The 25,186-nt window shown below is 42.1% G+C and overlaps 1 protein-coding gene across 12 annotated transcripts in view; it reads right to left on the reverse strand.

Moving 5' to 3' along the window:
* TENM4 (teneurin transmembrane protein 4) overlaps positions 1-25,186 on the reverse strand; it is a 2,098,843-nt gene that overhangs the window by 351,171 nt on the left and 1,722,486 nt on the right. For 11 of the 12 annotated variants that reach the window (XM_077451390.1, XM_077451387.1, XM_077451388.1 and 8 more), the window contains one exon: positions 11,877-12,020. The exons of the other annotated variant lie outside the window; for it this stretch is intronic. In XM_077451390.1, coding sequence (XP_077307516.1) covers positions 11,877-12,020 — 144 coding nt within the window. The remainder of the gene's footprint in view (positions 1-11,876; positions 12,021-25,186) is intronic. 12 annotated transcript variants of the gene reach the window in all.

Genomic DNA, 25,186 nt, shown 5'->3' on the forward strand with positions numbered 1-25,186 from the left:
CTCACTACTTTACATTGTAGCAAAGTGTCATTTCTTCAGTCACATGAAAAGATAGAATAAAATATTTACAAAAATGTGCACCTCAATACACCATGAAAACACACATTACTACGAAATGCTGTAGTAAGAACTATCAAGTTAATTCCAATCAAACATTTTGCACTTTGACACAGCCTGCTGACTTGGTTGTAATTTTCATATTTGGCCTTCCCATTTTATATTTAGCTGCCATACTAAGGCTGTCAAGTATCCACAACACCTCCTGAATAGAAACATATTTTGTCAGTAAAGGCTTCCTTTGTGCCTCGACTTCAGTCCAAACATCTTAATGTTGGTTTTTGATAATTGGGGATGATATAGTGCCCGTGTCAGGTTTTGTATTGCCATTTATATCCCTAAGCTGTGCATTGTGGTGCTGTGTGCTGTTCTGCCAAAATAAAAAAAAAAGCTACATGCGTGATTTTTGGTGTGCCGGGCAGCCCATTTAAATGAATGAAATGAATGGGCTTTAACAATGCAATGCTCCTTAACACACGACACAGCATACATTAATACGTGCGAGTTTAATGTACCAAAGCGGACCAGGCTAATGACTTATTCACACAATCAAGCTGCGGTAACACAGACTTTACATGTGTTGTTGCAATGCAGTGCGTTTATTTTAAATGGTATTCCAATTCGCATGGGCAAAACACTAGCACGTGTTGCGGTACACTCACTGCCGAACTTGCTACATGTACACATTTTGGTCTGTTGTGCTGTGTAGGGCAGTCCATTCAAATAAATGCTGCGCCCCAAAATGCATGTGTGTTTACGTACCACAGCGGGGCCAGGCTGGTGTGACCAAGTATTTTTTGGGATATCGCAATACACAAATTAATTCATGTGAACTTTTAAGGTATTGGTGGTGTTGACTTTATAATAATTTTAGAAAGTATATATTCCTATACATCCCCATACAATAAAGGATTTTTTAATCCCACAGTCTCCTCCTTGTGCCACCATTCCTCTCCGCAGGTTCTTATTATCTCCTCTAAAGGCTGTGGCCTCCTTCACCGTCTGCAGCCCAACCGGGAAAAAAAATCTAGTAGGGTTGCCCATTGACTGGCAAGGTTGCCCATTGACAGGTATTTCACCAACAAGAGTGGGACAAATTGCCAATGTTAATGACACGTAAAAGGATCATAAGGAAAGGTGACAACCCTACTTGCCAGGTGATCCCATCTGCGCACTGACATCCGATAAAAGGAATGGATAGAGCCATTCAAGTCTGAGTATAAGGAGTTAGTACGCAGACAGCCAAGCATAAGATTTTCTCAACTGGGCTACAGACCAAGGAGGCCACAGCCATCAGAGGAGGCAAGTCAAGACCAGTGGCAGAAGGGTGCACATTAAAGTGCAGCCAATATAAACCAGGGTTCAATGAAACCCTGGCTTTCCTCCACAGATTGCTAGGGGTTCCTTGAGCTGTAGCTGACTGACCTTCCATTTGATGGTCTGTGCATAGTTCCAAGATCAATGCCATTTGGCAAAGCCTGTAGAATGACACCAATCAACTGTTTGGCTGTCTGTAAGGATGGCATTCTGACCACTACTGTAAGGGACATTCTTTCTATTGACCAGTGATGTCAGGGGCATTCTTGCTATTGACCACCAAAGTAAGGGGAATTATTGCCATTGGTCTTAGTAAGGGTTCCCGAAAATTTCAAGGGTTACTCTAGGTTAAAAAAGGCTTACTTTGGCAAAGCATTGGTGGACTCTGTATCTCTCCAATGACATGCTTTATTGGGGGGGCATTCGTCCTACTGACAGCCAACGTAGGGGCATTTTTGCCACTGACCTTCAAGGACTGGTTTTAGTAGGGGTTCTCCATGGCCCACCCCAAAAATTATTTTACAGGTTGCTCTGGAGAAAAAAGGTTGAGAAAGACTTAAAGACTTACTTAGGAGGAGCATTGGTAGCCTCTATATTTCTCTAATGACATGCTTCATTGGGGGGGTGGGGGGGGTGCGCATTCTTCCTACTGTCCACCAATGTGGAAGCATGTTTGTCAACAACCTTTATGAATTGGTTTCAGTAAAGGTTCCCCGAGACCTGAATTTTTTTTTAGGGGTTCCTCTGGGTAAAATGGTTGAGAAAGGCTAGTTTAGTGTATTAAGGAGGGTAGAGAAGAGGCTGGGGGGGGGGGGGGGATATGAGAGGGGAGGTGAACTTGTCTTTTAGGTCTAAAAGAAGGACAAAGGATTTCCGTACCTCAGAGCTTAGGGATTTTTCCTTCAAAATTTCTATTAAAGTCTACCAGCAACTTGTGACATGGCTGTAACCAACATGAAATAAAGTGATAAACACCAAGGCGCAAGAAAGAAATAGTATAAGAGAATAAATCATAAGTCACCGTAGCCCAAAGCCTGTATGGCTTTTCCCCAAATCGAAGTCTTCTTATTCAGGGAACAAAATGGCTTCCTGACAGGTATATATTTTACGTTCAGCTTGTCAGAATAGCGGGAAGGTGGACTGGCTTTCAATGCACAAACACATTCGTGTTTTCGGCGAACAGAAAACCTTTCTGTCACAGCATGAGCTGCCTGATTTACAGCTTTAACTCCCATGAATCATAAACAAGACATGCTAACTTTTTCCTGATGTGGCAAAGTGCCTCGGCAAAGAAAAATATTGACTTTTTCTCCACAAAATCAATAAGTATTTTTTTTTTCCTACAGCCAAGCTGTCAAGTTTATTCATAGAACATTTTCTTCACCATCAGCATTCTTGATTATAAAATGACAGCCTAATTTTTATTTTTTTTTGCAAACTCACTGAGGAGATCCTTTTCCTCGTACTGAAGCTTGCCCAAACAAAATGGAGACATGAGTTGTACCTTCCCTGCTGTGAACACCAAGGTAGCTGTGATAACATTGCAGAAAGAGTGATCCCTAAGGGTTCCACCTTTTGTGGAAAAAAATTCAGGTGAATCGAAAGTGGAGGTGACCCAAATCCTCCATATATACAATACGAAGGAGGAGGCCCAAAATTTTACTCCACGAGTAACAGAGGTTATTGCTCAAACCCATCACAGTGTACCAAGGGTTTCACCTTGTGTGGAAAAGATTCAGGTGAATCAAAAGTGAAGGTGACCGACCCAAATCCACCATAAATATAACAATACGAGGAGGCCCATCATTTTACACCATGGAGGTCATTGCTCAGACCCATCAGTGTTCCAAGGATTTCACCTTGTGTGGAAAAGAATCAGATGAATCAAAAGTGGAGGTGACCAAATCCACCATAAATAGAACAACAATACGAGGAGGCAGCCCATCATTTTACTCCATGAGTAACAGAGGTCATTGCTCAGACCCATCACATTATTCCAAGGGTTTCACCTTGTGTGGAAAAGATTCAGGGGAGTCGTACGTGGAGCTGACCCAAATCCACCATATAAACAATACAAGGAGGAGGCCCAAAACATTACTCCATGAGCAACAGAGGTCTTTGCTAGGACCCATCACAGTGTACCAAAGGTTTCACTTTAGATGGAAAAGATTCAGGTAAATCAAAAGTGGAGGTGACCCAAATACACTATGAATACAAAAATATGAGCTGCGGCCAAAAATTTTACTCCATGAGTAACAGAGGTCATTGCTAAGACCCATCACAGCGAGGGTCATTTGTTAACACTGGAGCGTGCAAAATCTGGTGCAACTCTGCATAGAAACCAATCGGCTTCCAGGTTTTATTGCCAAAGGTTAACTGAGCAAGCTAAACTTAGAAGCTGAATGGCTACCATTTTCAGCTGCAGCAAATTCAGAGTACACCAGTTTTAGTAAATCTCTCCCAATGTACCAAGGGGTTTCCCCTTGCATGGAAGAGATTAAAGTGAACCAAAAGTGGAGGTGACCCAAATCCGGCATAAATAAAAAAAATACGACTAGGGGGCCCAAAATGGTTACTCCATGAGAAACGGAGGTCATTGCTCAAACCCATCACAAGGTACCAAGTGTTTCACCTAGTGTGGAAAAGATTCAAGTGACTCAAGAGGTGACAAAAATCCACCATAAATAAAACAATACAAGGAGGATGCCCATAATTTTACTCCATGAGCAACTGAGTTCATTGCTCAGAACAATCATAGTTAGATTTATTTACTAAAACTGGAGAGTGCAAAATCGAGTGCAACGCTGCACAGAAACCAATCAGCTTCCAGGTTTGTTTGTTTTTTGCCAAAGGTTAATTGAACAAGCTGAAGTTAGAAGCTGATTGGCTACCATGTACAACTGCACCAGATTCTGAGTACACCAGTTTTAGCAAAACTACACCAGTATACCAAGGGTTTCACCTTGTGTGAAAAATATTCAGGTGAACCAAAAGTTGAGGTGACCCAAATCCACTATAAATACAACAATACGAGGAGGCCCATCATTTTACACCATGGAGGTCATTGCTTAGACCCATCAGTGTTCCAAGGATTTCACCTTGTGTGGAAAAGAATCAGATGAATCAAAAGTGGAGGTGACCCAAATCCCCCATAAATACAAAAGATGAGGCCCATCATTTTACTACAAAAGTAACGGTCATTTCTCAGACCCCCCACAGCGTACTACAGGTTTCATCTTGTGTAGAAAAAAAAATGAGTAATTCAAGAGTGGAGGTGACCCAAATACTCCATAAATACAACAATATGAGAAGGAGGCCCAAAATGTTACTGCATGAGGAACAGAGGTCATTGCTCAGACCCATCTAGCAACCTGGACCCCCACCATACAGTCAACCATGGCAGCTTGCCACTACGATTAAACTGTTGGTAAGCTACAAAACTACCCTAGCACTTGCACACCTGATAGTTTTTGCGCATGCTTTTGTGCCTAAGCCTAGGCAAAACGCTTTTGTGATAGGAATTCCATACTCATCAAAACCGGCTGTTCGTATCTCTTCTCTCAAAGCTCCAAAAGTTATATGCGTCTCCGTTTTGTGGATTCCTCTTGCTCCGCTGATCACTGCTGAGCAGGCGGATGACAGGTCCTGTCTGCTCCGCTGTGCAGAGCGGACACGGACACAGTCCTGCTCGCCCCTATGGGGAAATCGGGTGGAAACAGACCACTTGTCCTTTGCATTCGATCCTAATCCACGAGACAGATGGAAAATAGTACCACCATCCATCTGGATTTTGCAGGATCATATAGCTCTATGAGGGAGACTGCATGGTCCGATCAGATCCGCCTGAAAAACTGACCTGATTGGACAAGCCCATGTGAAGGGTGTTCTGCATTTTTGACCCTATTGACTTGAATGTAAAACACAACACCAGCAACTTTGCAAATTTTTTCAGCTAGACACATGTATTCCTCCGCTCTCTACTCTCACCTGTGCACATATGCTTGCGAAACAGTTAAAAAAAAATAAAAATGCATATACATGTTAAAATACGCAAAAAAAAGAAAGGTCTGTAGATGCGCTTCCATAAGATGTGAATAGAGGCTTAGGGGGTCTATTTTCACTCAACTTTCTCTAAAGACTCTCCTATTTTTATTTTTTTTTTTTTTAAGTCCGGCATGAAGATCATCAATGGTCACCTGAAATGCCCAAAGAAAATGGGCTGTTTATATTGGTGCTAATGAAGGTCCCTTCCACACAGCACAAGTCAACAGGAGTCCAGGCTGAAAAGACGCAAGCTGTGACTGCTGGTCCATTGCTAATCATTAAAAGAACATCTATAAGGGCTTCAGAGTACAGGTCATCGAGCTTTTGTTCCAGGTCAGAGGAACACAGTATGTATTCTTCTCCTCCACTGGCAACAACCTCTAATCACTGGACTACTTGGAAGATGTATTACTAATAATGGCAGATCCTATAAGGGCAGCACATGTACAATGAGCCCCAGCTTCATACCGTGACACTTCTAAAAGAAAAAAAGTTGGACCCCCGGAGTTGGACAGACCCGTCATTGCTCATTCAGTGTCAGCGAGCTGGTCAGCAGGAAGGTGGATGACATCTGGGCCTTGAAGGCCACTTAACATCAATGATACAACAACTCATAAATTATTGATGGAAAAGAGGTTTCATTATAATTGATGGGTGAATTCATAAAAGTGTCAGGAGACCATAAGAGGAGAAGGAATTTTAATTGAAAGTAGCATAGGGGTGCGATATTTTTCAAACACACAACTGACTGCGTGTTTCAAATTTGCACAAAAGCCAATTTTGATGGCAACTAAACGCAAATGGGGACACTCACCAGAATTCACATAGAAGTCCCAGATCTTAAGATCTGTGTAAATGGGCATGTTCAGGTTTTTTTTTTCCGTGATACAGTATATTGTCAATATTGAGATGCCTGCCTTTACTCACACAAGAACTTTAATGGCACCCCAGTCTTAGTCCGTAGGGTTCAATATTGGGTTGGCCCACCCTTTGCAGCTATAACAGCTTCAACTCTTCTGGGAAGGCTGTTCACAAGGTTTAGGAGTGTGTCTATGGGAATGTTTGACCATTCTTCCAGAAGTGCATTTGTGAGGTCAGGCACTGATGTTAGATGAGAAGACCTAGCTCACAGGTGTCCCAGTACTTTTGACAATAAAATGTATATGCTGCTTGTATATGATGATATTTGTATGGTTGGTAATGTTATTCGCAACTATTTTACACACAGCAAATATTAGTATAGTATATTTTCAGCATATTAATGGACAGTTAAAGCCAACCCTTGCAGGGCAAAGCAACCACCACCCTTTAATCTCTCCTCAGCTCACTCCATTTACCAGCACTTAGCCACTGCTCGGTACAGCCAAGAAAATAATTGGTTCCTCTGGGTATAGAGCAACATGTGACTCACCCCATGTGACTGCAAGGGGCCAATCACCAAGCACCAGCATTGTCACGTGAGGAGAGTCCTCTGTAAGCTATGACTTGACTAACTCCTAACGTATAGAGGGGGTTTCTCCTACTTTCAGCAGGAAAGTGGTGGGATAAAGAAAAAGCAAGTAGGAGAATTATAGTGAACCTGTTGGCCATAACATAGGGTCACACCAAAAAAAAAAAAAAAATGTGCCCCCTTTTTTTTTTGCTAGAAAATTACTTAGAACCCCCAAACATTATACATTTTTTTGCCCAATACCCCAGAGAATAAAATAGCAGCCATTGCAATACTTTCTGTCACACCGTATTTGTGCAGCGGTCTTACAAGCGCACTTTTTTGGGAAAAAATACAAGTTTTTGAATTAAAAAAAATAAGTAAAGTTAGCCCAATTTTTTAAGATAATGTTACGGGTTAGTAAATTGATACCCAACATGTCACGCTTCAAAATTGCACCTGCTCGTGGAATGGCGACAAACTTTCACCCTTAAAAATCTCCATAGACAACATTTAAAAAAATTATACAGGTTGCATTTTTTGAGTTACAGAGGAGGTCTAGGGCTAGAATTATTGTTCTCGCTCTATCGATCGCGGTGATACCTCACATGTGTGGTTTCAACAACCTTTTCATATGTGGGCGCTGCTCACATATGCGTTCGCTTCTGCATGTGAGCTTGGCTGGATGGGTGCGTTTGAAAAAAATAAATAATTTCTTATTTGTTTTACCTTTTATTTTTTATATCTTTACACTGTTCTTAAAAAAAAAAAAAAAAAAATAAAAAAAATAAAATAAAAAAACTTTTATTCCTATTACAAAGAATGTAAACATAAAAAAAAAACAGGACAGGACCTCTTAAATATGAGATCTGGGGGTCAAAAAAGACCTCAAATCTCATATTTACACTGAAATGCAATAAAAAAAATAAAAAATAAAATTGTCATTTAAAAAAAGATAAAAAATAAATAAATAAATATGGCCCTTTAAGAGCTATGGGCAGAAATTACGTTTTGACGTCGCTTTCGCCCTGCAATGATATGGAGACGGGTGGGGGCCATCTTCCCCTCACTCATCTCTATACCCAGCAAGGAAGAGGATCCGATCTCCTCTTCCGCTGCCAATGCTCCAGTAAGCGGCGGAGGGCAACTGGAGTGTGATGGGGGGGGGGGGGGGGTCCTTGCCCGCTGCCGATAAAAGTGATCTCGCTGCGAATCCGCCACAGAGACCACTATTATCGGAAAACGGACCGCCGGCCGAACAAGGGGATATGGGGGTTTATGGCAGCTAGCTTCTGCCATAACAATGATATTTCACTTCAAAGTTAGGACATATATTGGCGTGTGGCGGTCCAGAAGTGATTAATAGGTTTTCCCATGTATTTGCCAATTTTGTTACTCTTTTGTGGCCGATTACTGCTGCACACGGTTTGGTGTTGCACTGTATGATGTAACATTATTATAACATTCGGATTGGAGATATTGGTGCTATAACATCAAGATTAATAAGTGGAAATAATGTTGTTATGTTGCTATGATTATGTGTAGTTTGTGTGTTTATGCCTAAGGTTTAACAACTGGTATGTCGGCAATGTACGGCCCGAGGGCATGCCACTGAAAAGAGCGGGGGAGTGTAGGCAGGGGTGACTTGACTTCCCCTTTAAGATAGGAATTCTCCTTAAAATTTTGACAAGGAACCTAGAATTGTTAAAATGTTAAACTGTAAAAAAAATACTCCAACTGTTCATCAATACTTAACAATATTACATTAAGAGTACAAAGGAGATCTGTCAATGTAAAACAAAAAGATCCCAGTTCTGACAGGGCGGGGGGGGGGGGGGAGAGAGAGAGAGAGATCTGCTGTTCCTAGTGATCTGGAACAGAGCTCTCTCTCTGTACTCCCAGTCTGTCCCATCCCCCCCCAGTTAGAAACGCCTCCCTAGGGAACACGTAACCCCTTGATCACCACTAGTGTTAACCCCTTCCCTGCCAGTGTCATTTATACAGTAACCAGTGCATTTTTATAGCACTGATCGCTGTATAAATGTCACTGGTCCCAAAGAAGTGTCAAAAGTGTCCGATCTGTCCGCCGCATTGTCGCAGTCCTGCTCAAAATTGCTGATCACCATTACTAGTAAAAAAATCATATATATACATATATATATATATATATATATACACATATATATATACACATATATATATATATATATATACACATACATATACATACATATATATATATATATATATATATATATATATATATATATATATATATATAATTTTTTTTTAATAATAATGAAAATGCCATAAATCTATAAATCTATCCCCTATTTTTTTTTACCAAAAATATGTAGAAGAATAGATATTGGCCTAAACTGATGAAGAAATTATTTTTTTGGATCTTTATTATTGCAAAAAGTAAAAAACATATTTTTTTTTTCAAAATTGTTGGTCTTTTTTTATTTATAGTGGAAAAAATAAAAACCGCTGTGGTGATCAAATACTACCAAAAGAAAGATTTGTGGGAATAAAAAGGACGAAAAGAAGATTTTGTTTGGGTACAGTGCCGCACAACCACACAATTGTCAGCGACTAAGTGCCGTATCGCAAAAAAGGGCCTGGTCATTAAGGGGGTAAATCCTTCCGGTCCTTAAGTGGTTAACGTATAGCTGGGGGAATCAGTTCAGTGTTTTTCCTTCAGCCTACTGGCTGAAGGAAAAGAAAACTGAGCCATGCATGACCAAGATTAACTGGCAGGAAGAAACTAAAAATGAAAACTAATGGGGCCACCTTGTAAGCTGTAATATATTACTTTATTTTTTAAAGGAGTTAGATAAAAGCCATTGTATGTGGCATGTGGTTACCCAAAAATATAAGGTTTATCTGTTATGGTACCACGATAGGTTGATTTCAATTACAGCCAGTCAATTGAACTATATTTTGGTTTTAGGATATTATTGATACCCTAAACCAGGGTTCTCCAAACTTTCTAAACAAGGGTCTAGTTTACTGTCCTTCAGACTTGAGCAGTGCTGGACTGCGGCTAGTGGGAGTAGGATAATGCCTCAGGCTTGGTGGCTGGTGGGAATAAAAAAAACAAATTACACAGCACCCTAGTGGTTAGGAGGAGGAGGAATAATGCCCCATCAATGGTATTAGTGTATCACCATTATTGGAGTCAGTGAGGTGAATAATGCCTCGTTTGTGTCAGTGAGGTGAATAATGCCTCGTTTGTGTCAGTGGGAGGAATAGGGCCCCATCATTGGTAGCAGTGGGAAGAATAGTGGGCAGTCGTTGGTAGCAGTGGCAGGAAGGGCCCCATCGTTGGTAGCAGTGGGAGGCATAGGGCCCCATCGTTGGTAGCAGTGGGAGGCATAGGGCCCCATCGTTGGTAGCAGTGGGAGGCATAGGGCCCCATCGTTGGTAGCAGTGGGAGGCATAGGGCCCCATCGTTGGTAGCAGTGGGAGGCATAGGGCCCCATCGTTGGTAGCAGTGGGAGGCATAGGGCCCCATCGTTGGTAGCAGTGGGAGGCATAGGGCCCCATCGTTGGTAGCAGTGGGAGGCATAGGGCCCCATCATTGGTAGCAGTGGGAGGCATAGGGCCCCATCATTGGTAGCAGTGGGCGGCATAGGGCCCCATCATTGGTAGCAGTGGGAGGCATAGGGCCCCATCATTGGTAGCAGTGGGAGGCATAGGGCCCCATCATTGGTAGCAGTGGGAGGCATAGGGCCCCATCATTGGTAGCAGTGAGAGGAATAGGGTCCCATCATTGGTAGCAGTGGGAGAAATAGGGCCCCATCATTGGTAGCAGTGGGAGAAATAGGGCCCCATCATTGGTAGCAGTGGGAGGAATAGGGCCCCATCATTGGTAGCAGTGGGAGGAATAGGGCCCCATCATTGGTAGCAGTGGGAGGAATAAGGCCCCATCATTGGTAGCAGTGGGAGGAATAAGGCCCCATCGTTGGTAGCAGTGGGAGGAATAAGGCCCCATCGTTGGTAGCAGTGGCAGGAATAGTGCCCCATCGCTGGTGTCAGTAGGAGGAATAGTGCCCCATCCTTGGTAGCAGTGGGAGGAATAGTGCCCCATCGTTGATAGCAGTGGGAAGAATAGTGCCCCATCGCTGGTGTCAGTAGGAGGAATAGTGCCCCATCATTGGTGTCAGTGGGAGGAATAGTGCCCCATCGTTGGAGTCAGCGGGAGGAACGGTGCCCCATTGTTGGCGTCAGTGAAATAATTTATGCGCTGTCATTGTTCGGAATAATATCCCGTTGTTGGTGCCAAGGGGAGGACTAGAGCCCTCAGGCTGCAATTTGGGAACCACTGCTCTAAACACCCCATTAGCTTTCTAAATTTGTTGGGGAGATTAGTGAAGAGTTCCAAGCTCCTTCATCTAGACATAACCCTTACAAATAGGTGGCCACACTCTCTTTATTTTGTTCTATGGCAACAGCAGGAAGAACAAGAGATGCCATAGAGGTGGTAGTTGTGATGCAAGATCTGAGAACGCCATCTGAGAACGCCAGAGGGGAAGGAGCCCAACACTTGAAGCATCCAAAGCAATAAGGCAACCAACACATGATTTGATCCATCAAGTCCCACCCATAATTGGGCCTTTCAGCCATATTCCTCAACATAGGTTGACGTAAACCTCTTGATGTCTTCTTAATAAATGACAGGCATGCAGTGCAGAGGGGAGAATTTATACACTACATATTTATCAGCTCCGCTGAACAGCGATGTTGAAAGAGTAATGCTGGTGATTTGCAGACAACACTGAATACTGCTATGTATTATTGATGAACACGAGCAGCTGATATTACATCAAGGAGAAAACCAGAATTACATGAAGCAGAAACACCAACCGCAGTTCTTAGAAAATCTACTTGTGGGAGGAAGGGAAAAAAAAAAGGAATATCAAAAGCCCCGTCCCGTCCTGACATCCCCCCTTACAAATCACTCACAGACATGGCATTAATGGAAGAACTGCTGGAAAGCTATAAAGACACCCTTTGGTTCACTTACGTATTCCATCAAGAGCCATGGAATCATCCTTCCGTTCATTTACGCTAGCCACCCATGCACTGATCCAAACGTTTTCTACTTTGTCAATCGGATCTGGGATTCCTGCTTTTTTGATTGTCAAGTGTTTGGGTGTTTTTGAAATTTCTTTAAAAAAACAAAAAAAACAAAAAAAAAAATGAATCAATTGGTAGTCTTAAAATGCTATTCAATTACTATATGGCCGACGGGTTTCAATTAAATATGACTAAGGAATGGAAAGAAATTAAAACAAAAATTGCTCGATACTAAAAAGCACTTTCAAAAGCCCAGCTGAAAGCAATTGGAAATTTTATGATCTGTCTGATTGCTTATTTCACAATTTAACCTCATCTATTGAAAAGGAATCAAAGAGATGCTGTTGTTTTGCTTATGCAGCGTAAAGTGACAAGGTTTGTCTAAATGACGCTCAACCCCTATCCCCCAATAAGTGTATACTCACCTGGACAGCACTCCTCCTCCTACAAAATACCTTTCCATAACCTCCTTCTATGATGTGGTACCCAGACCTAGCGGACAATCACTAGTCCCAAGCATGGTCACATGATAGAGGACTGGTAATGTTATTGGTCCTTCAACCCTAGATAACCTCCTTCTAGAAAGTGGTACCCAGGCCTAGTGGAAAATCACTAACCCTAAGCACAATCACGTGATATAGGTGGGTAATGTCACCAGTCCTTCAGCCATAGATAACCTCCTTCTATGCTGTGGTACTCAAGCCTAGCAGACAATCACTAGTCCCAAGCATGGCCACGTGATAGAGGTGGTAATATTACCAGTCCTTCAACCCTAGACAACCTCCTTCTACAGTGCGGTATGTCACCAGTCCTTCAGCCATAGATAACCTCCTTCTATGCTGTGGTACTCAAGCCTAGCAGACAATCACTAGTCCCAAGCATGGCCACGTGATAGAGGTGGTAATATTACCAGTCCTTCAACCCTAGACAACCTCCTTCTACAGTGTGGTATGTCACCAGTCCTTCAGCCATAGATAACCTCCTTCTATGATGTGGTACTCAAGCCTAGCAGACAATCACTAGTCCCAAGCATGATCACGTGATAGAGGTGGTAATGTTACCAGTCCTTCAACTCTAGATAACCTCCTTCTAGAATGTGGTACCCAGGCCTAGTGGACAATCACTAACCCTAAGCACAGTCACGTGATATAGGTGGGTTATGTCATCAGTCCTTCAGCCATAGATAACCTCCTATGATGTGATACTCAAGCCTAGCAGACAATCACTAGTCCCAAGCATGATCACGTGATGGAGGTGGTAATGTTACCAGTCCTTTAAACCTAGATAATCTCCTTCTACAATGTGGTATGCCACCAGTCCTTCAGCCATACATAACCTCCTATGATGTGATACTCAAGCCTAGCAGACAATCACTAGTCCCAAGCATGGTCACGTAATAGGGGTGGTAATGTTACCAGTCCTTCAAACCTAGATAACCTCCTTCTAGAATGTGGTATCCAGGCCTAGTGGACAATCACTAGCCCTAAGCACGGTCACGCGATATAGGTGGGTAATGTCACCAGTCCTTTAGCCATAGATAACTCCTTCTATGATGTGAAACTCAAGCCTAGCGGACAATCACTAGTCCCAAGTATGGTTATGTGATAGAGGGGATAATCTCACCAGTCCTTCGACCATAGATAACCTCCTTCTATGATGTGGAACTCAGGCCTAGCGGATAATCATTAGCCCTAAGCATGGTCACGTGATAGAGGGGGTAATGTCACCAGTCCTGCAGCCACAGATTAGCTTGCATATTTCAACTATTAAGCTGTTTGGAGTACTACTACATATCTAATTCATCTCTATGTGGAGACCACATGCTATCTGGCACGGGCAGAAAGGTTGGTATTGCAAAGCCTCAAATAAGCTTTAAAAAGCACATCTATATCTATATATCTATATGGTTTACTTGCCAAAGGATTTGTATGTCTTTATATCCAGTTGTGAGGTTTACACAGCACACTTCTATTGATAATTGGAAGTGCCACCACCCATTTACATAGCGCTCACTAAAAAGTAGTGCTTAGTAAAAGGATGGTGGCACCCACAACCATCGACATTTTAAAGAAATTTTGATTGTTGCCTTGGCTAACATTATAGTGAATTCTGGCTACCACCCCAAATCCATATATACAGTAGGTGCAATATGCTACTGTATTTTGTGTTTTAACTGATTTTATGTTTTTAATTTGCATTAGTAAAAGTAGTATTTTTTTTTTCTCTTTTTACCAAGAGAATGGTGTGTGCCCATAAAGTCCATGGACTGCGGTCCAAAATGAATTTCTTTGTCTTACTGTCCTTTCATTGTCCAATGTGACTCTGGTGAAGACTGAGGATGAGCTTGGGTTGGATGGGGAGCGGCACTGATTGGGAACTGAGGGCCGATCACAAGTTCGGACTAAAATGGGAAGGAAGAAGTCGCTCCCACCCACTGCTGCCCAATTAACTGTGGCCAGGGCCATTTCTAGCTACACAAATGGGCAAGGAAGATGGTGACACCACTGACCTAATATGGCCATTCATGTGGACAAAATCTGAGCTCATCCTTAATGAAGATCATACTAGGTGCATGTAGAATGCGAGTAGAATGAGAGTGCATGGAGACAACATATAGCTAAAAGTGACCAGTGGTGATGACCAATACCGAAAATCAAAAAGATTGAAATAAGTCTGAAAACCTTATTTAATTTTTTTTTTAAAGGCAAGCTTAAACTAAATGTGGTTCCTCAGGATTTAGATGTACTGTAACTCTGCAACCTTTTATTAAATCCCATTTCCTCCCTGACAGGCCGGCTACTTTATCCAAAAATGTCAGTAGCAGGACTTCATTATGAGGGTGCTGCAGATGAATTGTCAGCATTGAGCCCAATGATAAGGCTGGAATGTCAAGACTCACCATGCACACAAGTAGGGAACGCTCCTGTGCTCCACTCACCTTTGTCCCCTTTTGTTTGCTGTAAATATGCAGGATTCTCCTCCACTTTAATTAATAAGGCCCCAGCCCCTCCGGCTCTCAGAGGATTAAGTGTCAGTAAACAGAGCAGAGCTGCTGTCACTGATCAGATTGAGAAACTCAATCCCTTCGGAGATGGGAAATTCACAATACACAGATTTTCATAGGAATCGGATCCTTCTTGCTCGGCAAAGTTCCCTGACCTAACAGCGCAGCCAGTGTCACCGTCCTAAATAAAAGAGCCCCCCCATCTGTATCCGGCAATAGGAACCTCAAATCCCAACACCACCACAAAAAATTTTATGTTACCATAAACATAAGGGTACCTGTCAAACTTGACTGCCAATGTCTGGTCAAGTGATCTTCCATTTGAAACATCATTCCATGAACTGGTACTGGCTCCAAACTGGTTCTGGTACCTTAAAAATATAATATGCACTATATTGTCAAAAGTATTGTGACACCTGCCATTACACATGAACTTTAATGGCATCCTGGTCTTAGCCCGTAGGGTTCAATATTGAGAATGCGAGCCAGGCCTTCTCGTCCACATCAGTGCCTGACCTTACAAATGAGCTTCTGGAAGAAAGGTCAAACATTCCCATAGACACACTCCTAAACCTTGTGGACAGCCTTCCCAGAAGTGTTGAAGCTGTTATAGCTGCAAAGGGTGGGCCAACTCAATATTGAACCCTACGGACTAAGACTGGGATGCCATTAAAGTTCATGTGTGTAAAGGCAGGCGTTCCAATACTTTTTGCAATATAGTATATATCCAGCGTTGCCAGATCCTATTAAAATGATGGTTTTACGCTGAGGAAAAACTTGTGTTGTGTCTTTACTCACTTTTTACACTTTTTTGGTGAATAGGTAGGGGTATGTACTCCATACTCATTCACATGGGAGGGGAGCGGTTGGGATCTTATTAAAAAGGGGGCTTCCTGATTCTGATAAGCCCCCCTGCTCGCAGACCCCCACAACCACCGGCCAGGGTTGAGGGGAAGAGACCCTTGATCATATTTTTTTCTTTTTTTAAACACAATTTAATAATATAAAAATAAATAAGAATTTTTTTTTAAAGCGCCCATGTCCCCGTTTGGGGATTCTAAGTAATTTTCTAGCAAACAATCCAAATTTTAACTTGTAAACACCAAATGTCAGAAATAGGCTTAGGCATGAGAGGGTTAATCAGTACAGCTATCGTTCGGAAATGCAATACAAATGCATTACAACAGGACATCACTTCTGAAATGTTTGTTTCTGTCGTGCGGCAATTTTCGCGACTTTAGTAAACTCATCAGATTCAATCTGAGATTAGCATGCAAAAAAAAAAAAAAAAAAAAAAAAAAAAAAAAAAAAACGGACGATCATTCGTCCGATAATCTCATTGTGTGTACAGGGCTTAAAGAGGAAGTAAACCCTGATGAGTTAATTCCTCTTTCATTCCCTGCAAAGGTAAAGCATAATGGACTACTATGCATCTCATAGTAGTCCATTATGTGTCACTTACCTGACACAGGAGCCAGCGAAGTCACCGCTGTCCCCTGTAGTCCGGCGCATCCATCTTCTCGGTGGGTCTCGCTGCTCCGCCGCTGTCATTCGGTGAAGCCGCGATGACGTCACTTCCGCGCATGCGCACGGGAGCTGCCACGTGCGGCATATCGCCGTTGACGGGTGCCGCGCTCAGTGCACCTGCGCGTCACTGTCTACGGCGCATGCGCCGTAGACAGCGGTGCCTGTCTTTCGGCAAATATCTCCTAAACCGTGTAGGTTTAGGAGATATTTATTGGACCTACAGGTAAGCCTTAATCTAGGTTTTCCTGTCGGTCAAAGTGTGTTGTAAGGGTTTACAACCACTTTAAGTGCAAGGCGTTTGACCCCTTGCAGGGTTGTGTAAAGGAGGTGAGCGAGCATTGCATGTGGTGGTGGGAGCACTTTGGATATGGAGGAGACATCACACAGGTCTTTCTTTATACATCAGTTGAAGATTTTGTTCACGTTGTCACTTTCTTTGGACTTTTTATTTATATTATCATTATTCACATATGGCATAGATAGTAGTTGTGTTTTATTTTATATGTATTGCAGCGCTGCCACTTTTTAATTTTCTTATACTGTTATCTGTGGGAGCACATTAGTGACAGCAGCAATCTAGGGTTCACTTTTATTTATTTTCCACATAGCAGTGCGCAACTATTCTAATTTTAACATGCTGTACAACACATCTCAGCATGTATGCACAACACACACCTACGGGTGCACATCTCTATATGCATGCTCTGGTGTGAATGAGCCCCTATGCTGGGTTCACACTTTTGCAGTGTGTTCACAGAAGCACATTGTTGTGCGATACCCAATTCACCAAATCACACCAAAAAAAAAAAAGCAGCATGTCGTTTAAAAAAAAAAAAAAAAAACATTACCAGGCGTTGTGGTGAGCAGCAATGCACTTCTGTTGGCATTGTGCATTAGGGCACTTTTAGGAATGCATGGCACTGCAGTACAACAATGTGCTTTTGTACATTGTGTCATTAGGCACGCTCCCCGCTGTGCGAAAGAGTGAATCCAGTCTCAGGCTCTATTCACACATATACGACTCCAAAGTCGTGTGGCTTTAAAGTGTAACTTTGATGCAACTTTGGATGGTTGTGAGTTGGCGCTGACCAGTCCATCCAAAAGTTGCAAAGTCAGCCTTTCACTAAAATAAATTTAAAACAATGAAACAAAATAATACACATTTTTCTTTAGGCTAGGTTTCCACTAGTGTGACTTTTCATGCGATTTGGGACTGAAAAGTCGCATGACAAGTCGCACCTCCATGATTTCCAATGAGGACCGTTCATATCTGTGTGACTTCAAGACGCAGCCACTTCAAAAAGGAGTCCCTGCACTACTTTGGTCCCACCTTTGATGTGACTTAAGGTCCACAGATCTCAAGAATACACAGGCATCGTTTCAAGTCGCAGCAAAAAAAATTGTGGTAAAATTTGCGTCAAAAACCGCAACAGTGGAAAGCCTTATAAAAACAAACCTTTCACTAAAAATACATTTAAAACAATGAAACGAAATAATGCACATTTGTTTTTTAGAAAAACAAACCAACCTTTCACTAAAATAATAAAAATAAAAAAAATGAATCAAAATAATGCATTTTTTTTTTTTTTTTTTTTAAGAAAAACAAAGCTTTCAATAAAATAAAATTAAAATTACATAAAAAAATAAAAAAAATAAAAATAAAAAAGCACACATCTTTACTGTGCATAGAAGATGCTGGCCATATTTAAATAACAATCCAACCAACAAAAACATCTTCCACCCCAGTTGGACTTTGGCATTTCTGATGAAGGGACATAGAAACTTGAAACAATCCCACAAGACTTATTTAAAGCAATCACATTACAATCATAGATAAAAAAAAATAAAAAAAATTAAAAATAAAGTCTACACAATCTGTGCATCCCCTTGGTAGGAGCCAACAATATTCCCCACTTCGAGCCAACAATGTCCCCTTTCCCCCCTTTCTCCTGAATGAATGCAGGACAATAAATGCCTAAAAAAGGACAACCAGATCTACAGATTTTTACCACCAACCATAGCTAGAAAATCTCTACTAAGGTCCTCAGCATCCTCAATAGGTAGCCAAGTCACCCAATGTGGTCCAAGAGTCTAATATCAGACAACAAGCATGCAACATGGACAAAACAAACGAATTTGGAAGCCATCCATTTCAGCTCCGAAGAGAAGAAATTTCCACCGATTGCAACAGAAAACACTCAAAAAACATCAGGCGCCAGCTTAACTGATTAGGTGTATTTGCTAAAGCTTCTGGGATTTGTACAACCGTGATCTATCTGCAAGTGTCTTAATGATATCCCTGCTCATTACGAGCCTCTTTGCATAAAAAGAATTAGATCACTTACGTGATTCCAGTTATATTATTCCAGTTGTCGCTGCACAATCCTAGCACCGCTAAGAAGGAAAAAAAAGACCAAAAATAACCCGACTTTGGGAGTAAATGAAGGAAGCCAGCCCTGAAATCTAGTTAAAAAGTTTGCTGACAAGTCTATTATTGACTTTCCCACCCCAATGAAGGCAGTCCATCCTAGAAACATTAACCTTTGTTCAGGTCTGACACTTCCGTCTATCACCCCAGCTCATCCTGCCAATGTCCACCTCAATGAAACAAGACACTCTCTTGAGTCAGGCGTGGACAATAGGAGAGTCATTTATCATCACCTGCAAACAAAGCCCAGGACCATCTCATCTGCCCATACCTTGTTGTACAAACATTGAAAAATCAATTCCCCCAGGTGACCAAAACTGACCAACCTTGAAAAGTAACAAAGTGACTCATAGAAAAGATTAGCGGGAGGGATTAAATGTGCGCTTACCGGCCACTTTATAAAAGGTACACCTTGCTAGTCCTGGGTTGGAACGCAATTTTGCCTTCAGAGCTGCCCTTCGTGGCATAGATTTAACAAGGTGTTGGAAACGTTCCTCAGAGATTTTGGTCCATAGGGACATGATGGCCTCACGCAGTTGCTGCAGATTTGTCAGCAGCACATCCAAAGCTGCTCTAGTGGACTGAGATCTGGTGACTGTGGAGGCCATTTCGAGTACAGTGACCTCATTGCCATGTTCAAGAAACCAGTGGTGAGATGATTGGAGCTTTGTGACATGGTGCATTATCCTGCTGGAAGGAGCCATCAGAAGATGGGGACACTGTAGTCATAAAGGTGTGGACATGGTCAGCAACAATACTCAGGTAGGCCGTGGTGTTTAAACGATATTCAATTGGTACTAAGGGGCCCAAAGTGTGCCAAGAAAATATCCCCCACACCATTCCACCACCACCACCACCACCACCACCACCACCACCAGCCTGAATCGTTGATACAAGGCAGGATGGATCCATGCTTTCATGTTTATGCCAAATTCTGACCCTACCATCTGAATGTCGCAGCTGAAACCAAGACTCATCAGACCAGGCAACATTTTTCCAATCTTCTATTGTCCAATTTTGGTGAGCCTGTGCAAATTGTAGCCGCAGTTTCCTGTTCTTAGCCAACAGGAGTGGCACCCGGAGATGTCTTCTGCTGCTGTAGCCCGTCTGCTTCAAGGTTCAATGTGTTGCACATTCATTCAGAGAAGGTACTCTGCATAACTTGGTTTTAACGAGTGGGTATTCGAGTTACTGTTGCCTATCATCTCAAACCAGTCTGCCCATTCTCCTCCAACATCAATAAGGCATTTTCGTCCACACAACTGCCGCTCACTGAATATTTTCTCTTTCTCTAGGCCCTAGAGATGGTTGTGCATGAAAATACCAGTAGATCAGCAGTTTTCGAAATATTCAGATCAGCCCGTCTGGCACCAACAACCATTCTACATTCAAAGTCACTTAAAAATACCTTTTCTTCTCCATTCTGATGCTCGGTTTGAAATTCAGCAAGTCGCCTCCACCACGTGTAGATACCTAAATGCATTGAGTTGTTGCGATGCGACTGGCTGATTAGCAATTTGTGTTACCAAGCAATTGAACCGGAGTAAGTAATAAAGTGGCCAGTGAATTTGTGGATGTGTATGTCGCACAGGAAAATTGCACTGAGTTTGTGGTGCCATTAAGAATGAACGGCACCCATATGTGCATATTGCAGTGATTGGTGTGCGATTTTTACCTCTACGAATTTGTACTATTTGGGAGAAATCCATAGTGCCAAAAAAAAAAACCGCACATACACAGACTCCATGCAGACTGTGTCCCCAGTGGGAAACCAAGATCCAGGTCAAGGCAAGAGAGTGCTTCCATCTGATGTTTTTTAGACAGGTGCTCCCCATTGTGACTGATTCCCTTTAACCTGCACAAAAGAGCCAGCTTCTGCATATTGTGTAATGTAAGCCGACGCTGATCTTTAAAACTGATAGCAGACAGTTAAAGAAATCCAGGCATAAAAAGGGGATTAAGCTGCCCACTTGTGAATCTGCCTCTGGGACATCTGAGTAAATAGGGAGCCAGAGAAGAAGAAAAAAAAGATTGTTTTCTCTTCATCAATCACTGGTCTGGGATTGGCAATAATGGTCATGTGAAGTTTGAGAGGAAGTGGTTTTGGGTGTTAGGGTCGCGAGTTCAAGCTGTCGAGTGAATCAGTGCAACATGAAAAGGCCAAATTACTTCAATGACTGCAACTAGTGTGAGATGTGAAATTACATTTGCAAAAAAATAAAATACATTGTATGTAATTTATTATACATACATTATTTATATATATATATATATATATATATATATATATATATATATATATATATATACACATACATACATATACACATACACATATACATATTATATATATATATATACATATACACACACACATATTATATATATATATACATATACACACACACATATTATATATATATATATATATATATATATATATATATATATATATATATATATATATATATAAACACACAATATTATATTTATATTTTTATATATATTATTTTTTTCTTTGCAAATCTGCAAATATTAGCAAACCATCATCGCATCTCCAATATAATTTGGGTTATGTGCAACTACTACACGAACATTGATCCTGTTCCTAATTTGACAACCCTCTGATACCCTATGATATCTGAAAACCTCAGATAAACATCCGATATACTCGGCCATATATTGTTAGATCTCTTTACAACGAGGCCAATCCTTCTTTAGAGGAGGAAGCAGAAGACATCTGCTTGGCCTTGTGCATAGAATGACCATACTACATACCAGGATGTGCTGTACTGTTCAAGGGCAGGTTGACCACCGCCACCACCAATCATTATTGGCCGCCTCTGGGCAGAGTATCCAATTTGATGCGGTCAATTTAGGTATCCAGACAGCTGCTGGTGTTGCCACTGTTTGAATACAAAAGCCAGCAGTGCAAATTCCTCCACCCATTCTGTATGACGGAGATGGGGGAATGTATTGATTTCGCCTGCTAAGACCGCGGACTGAATGAGAGTACTCTATAGGAGTATGACTAGCCTTTGTAATGTCATGGGCCACACTTGAAGCACCCTACATCAAGCAAGATGACCGTCACTGACTTAGGACAATCATACACTATACAATCTTCTTTAGAATTACAATCAACTATACAGTGAAAGGCTGAAAGGGCATGACTGATTTGATACAAAATTGGAAAAATCTGAATGTATAGTTTAAGGACAGCTTTAGGGTGACCATGCACATTACAAAGTAATGTCATGGGTGAGTCAGTGCCCAGTTATATGCCAAGTTGGGAGGGGTCCTAGCTACACTCGGGGTATGGGAGCCAAACACCCCACATCTGCCAGAATGTAGCCAGCACACATAGTCCCAGGACAGGGCAGGAGGCCAGGTGGAGTAGACCTGGAGCTTCTAGTTGTAGTCAGTCTGTTCCTTAAGGAGGTGAGGGCTAGGGAAGATTGAAAAAGGTTGGGAGGGGTCCTAGCTGCACTTGGGGCATGGGAGCCAAATACCCCACATCTGCGAGAATGTAGCACACACAGTCCCGGGACAGGGCAGGAGGCCAGGTGAAGTGGAACTATACATAGGAGCTGCCAGTTGTAGTAATTCTGTTCCTTAAGGAGGTGAGGGCTAGGGAGGACTGAAAAAAGGCATTTTAGGCCAGGCTGCAGATCACAGTTTGAGGCTGCTTCACTGGAAGGTTCTCGGGAGAGAGAGAGCACAGTCCTGTGAGTACTAATGACCCCGGACAGGAGACGAGACTGAAAGGGAAATGGCTGTTAAAAGTGCTGCATGTGCTTTGACTTGTGACTACTGCTGACCATCCACTATACAGGATTTACTGTATATGTCAATTGACTCTGGAATGTACTGTATATGTCCCTGCGATGTGACTAGTGCTCATCAATGAGCAGAAGAAAACAGTCCTGAAAACCGGACATCACACTAAACCCCTGTGTATAAAGAGTGGAAGCAGCCTCAGCCTAGACTCTGCCTGGGCCACACACCCCAACCCGTTTCGCCCCTCCCACGGGGCTTAGCCAAGGGGATGATAAGTGACTACAGGGTGACTGTAATGATATTTTCTGAACACCACCAGTAAAGTGCAGTGAATCTATTCCTGTGCGGACATTCCTTTCTCTGAATATGAAGGTCTATGGCAGGGGATGTTGTGTGGAGGGCTACGCCAAGGAGCAGGGCAGAAGATGGTGGAGGGTTCAACCTCAGCAGGAGGAACTGTGTTCTAGCAGGGCTAGAGAGGGGGTAGGGACTTGTGCTCTTGGCACCAATTTTAGCCAATCACAAAGCTCTTCTCACAAGGGGGGCATTCGAAAAACTCACATGTTAAAAAAAAAAAAAAAAAGAATTTTTTTTTATAGGCAAAAAACTAAGTCTATACTGTACATCTTTTACCTCATCAAATAAAAAAAACAGTGCAGAGATTATAAGCTTTTTACCACATTTACAATGGTAAAGGGTAATATGCGAAAAGCAGCCCCTCTTTCGTTACAAGGAAAGGAGGTGAAAATGTCCATTAGCTGCCTTCAGCAATTTCCACTGCTCTGTTGTGAAACAATATCTGGCTTTTTATTCAGACAGGAGTCCTTCTTTAAGCTATGTACGGAAGGAAAATGACAGCACAGATTACTCAGAAGGTCGGACCACCCCTATACAATGACAGCTAATGAACGTAGCTCTCATTAGATGTAAATTCCAGCGGCAAACAGAAAGGACGAAAAAAACAGCAATCAAGATGTAGCAGGCAGGTAATTACAGAATCTGTTAAATTACCATGATTAGGAGACACTGAGAAGGAACACGCCACAAATTTCCGTCAACTTTTCGTGGAGAGGAAGGAAAGTTTAATTGAACAGCTGTACATCTGAATGACAGCTTTTATTTCCACGCCTGAAGTGTAGGAACCCACTCCATGGCCGACAGGAGAGAGACTGGCCCCTGGATAAAGGGTGGTATGGGAAATCTTGAAAAAAAGGGTATAAATGGGCAACCTGGAGCTAAGTATGGGATAACGGACTACACTGCAATATAATGTCCCACTAGGTGGCCAAACTTTTGTAGCCAACCGACCATCACACATATAAGCATGTTGGACAATCCATGCCAAAACCATGGAAATTAATATGTAATCCCCCTCCCCTTTGTGGCTATAACAGCATCCACTCTCCTGGGAAGGCTTTCCATGAGATTTTGGAATGTGTCTGTCAGTGGGAATTTGTGCCTATTCAGCCAAAAGAGTATTTAGGAGGTTAGGTAATGATGGTGGATCAGAAGACCTGGATTGCAACCAGCACTCATCAGGAAGGAATAATAATAATAATACTTAATAACGTAATGGTCTGTATAGTATTCCATTGTATTGCAAGCAAGAAATAGGTTTGTGACACCTGAAAATCACTCCTATAGGAGCTTGACTGACATCCCATTGAAAACCATGGGAATAAATATGGAGTTATCCCTAATCATTGTGGCTACAAGACCCTCTACTCTTCTGGAAAGTCTCCCCCCAAGGCTTTGAAGCATCTGTTCGAGATTTTGAGGTCAGGTATGGATGTTGGAAGACCTGAAGTCCCAACCCAAAGTTGTTCAATAGGGTTGAGGTCAGGCTCTGTGCAGGCCACTCAATATCCTCCACGACAAACTCTTCCAACCATGTCTTTACGGAGCTAGCTTTGTGTAAAAGGGCCTCCAAACCGTCGCCACAGAATTGAAACTTTGGAATTGTCCAAAATACCTTTATATGCTGTCACATTACCAGAACCCTTCATGGGAATTTCCCAAATTCAGTTATTTAGGGGGGTGTCCACATAAAAAGGTGTGATAGTCATCTGTCAGATGTCAATTACCACTTAAAGCAGAAGTAAACCCATCCATAACACTGTTTAATTTCCGTCACATGCCAGAAATGTAACACTCCCATTGCTTGTGCTCTCAACCAAACTGTCAAACCATTCAATGGCTGGTGTCATAACGGATCACATGTGCAGCATCAAGACAGTTGTAGATTAAACAGAGGCAAAGATGGCAGTTTCTTTGGCTGAAAAAAATAAGGGGTTTTACTTACACTTTAAGAACAGGTTCTATTTGACTAGATCCCATGTGACATGTTTAGCTACGCCTTTCCATTAGTTAATTACTTTTCGACATACAAGAGAGTGAAAAACCAGTGCCCCTAAGACGTGCAGTTCTATAACTAGCTCAATATTTCTACCTATCAGACCGCTCTGTCCATAAAACAGGCAGTTAGAGCCGCAGCAAAGTAATAGGACACACAATCCCT

This window comes from Lithobates pipiens, unplaced genomic scaffold, assembly GCF_037356315.1.
Source record: "Lithobates pipiens isolate NorthernLeopardFrog02 unplaced genomic scaffold, aLitPip1_a1.2 Scaffold_23, whole genome shotgun sequence".
NCBI lineage: Eukaryota > Metazoa > Chordata > Amphibia > Anura > Ranidae > Lithobates > Lithobates pipiens.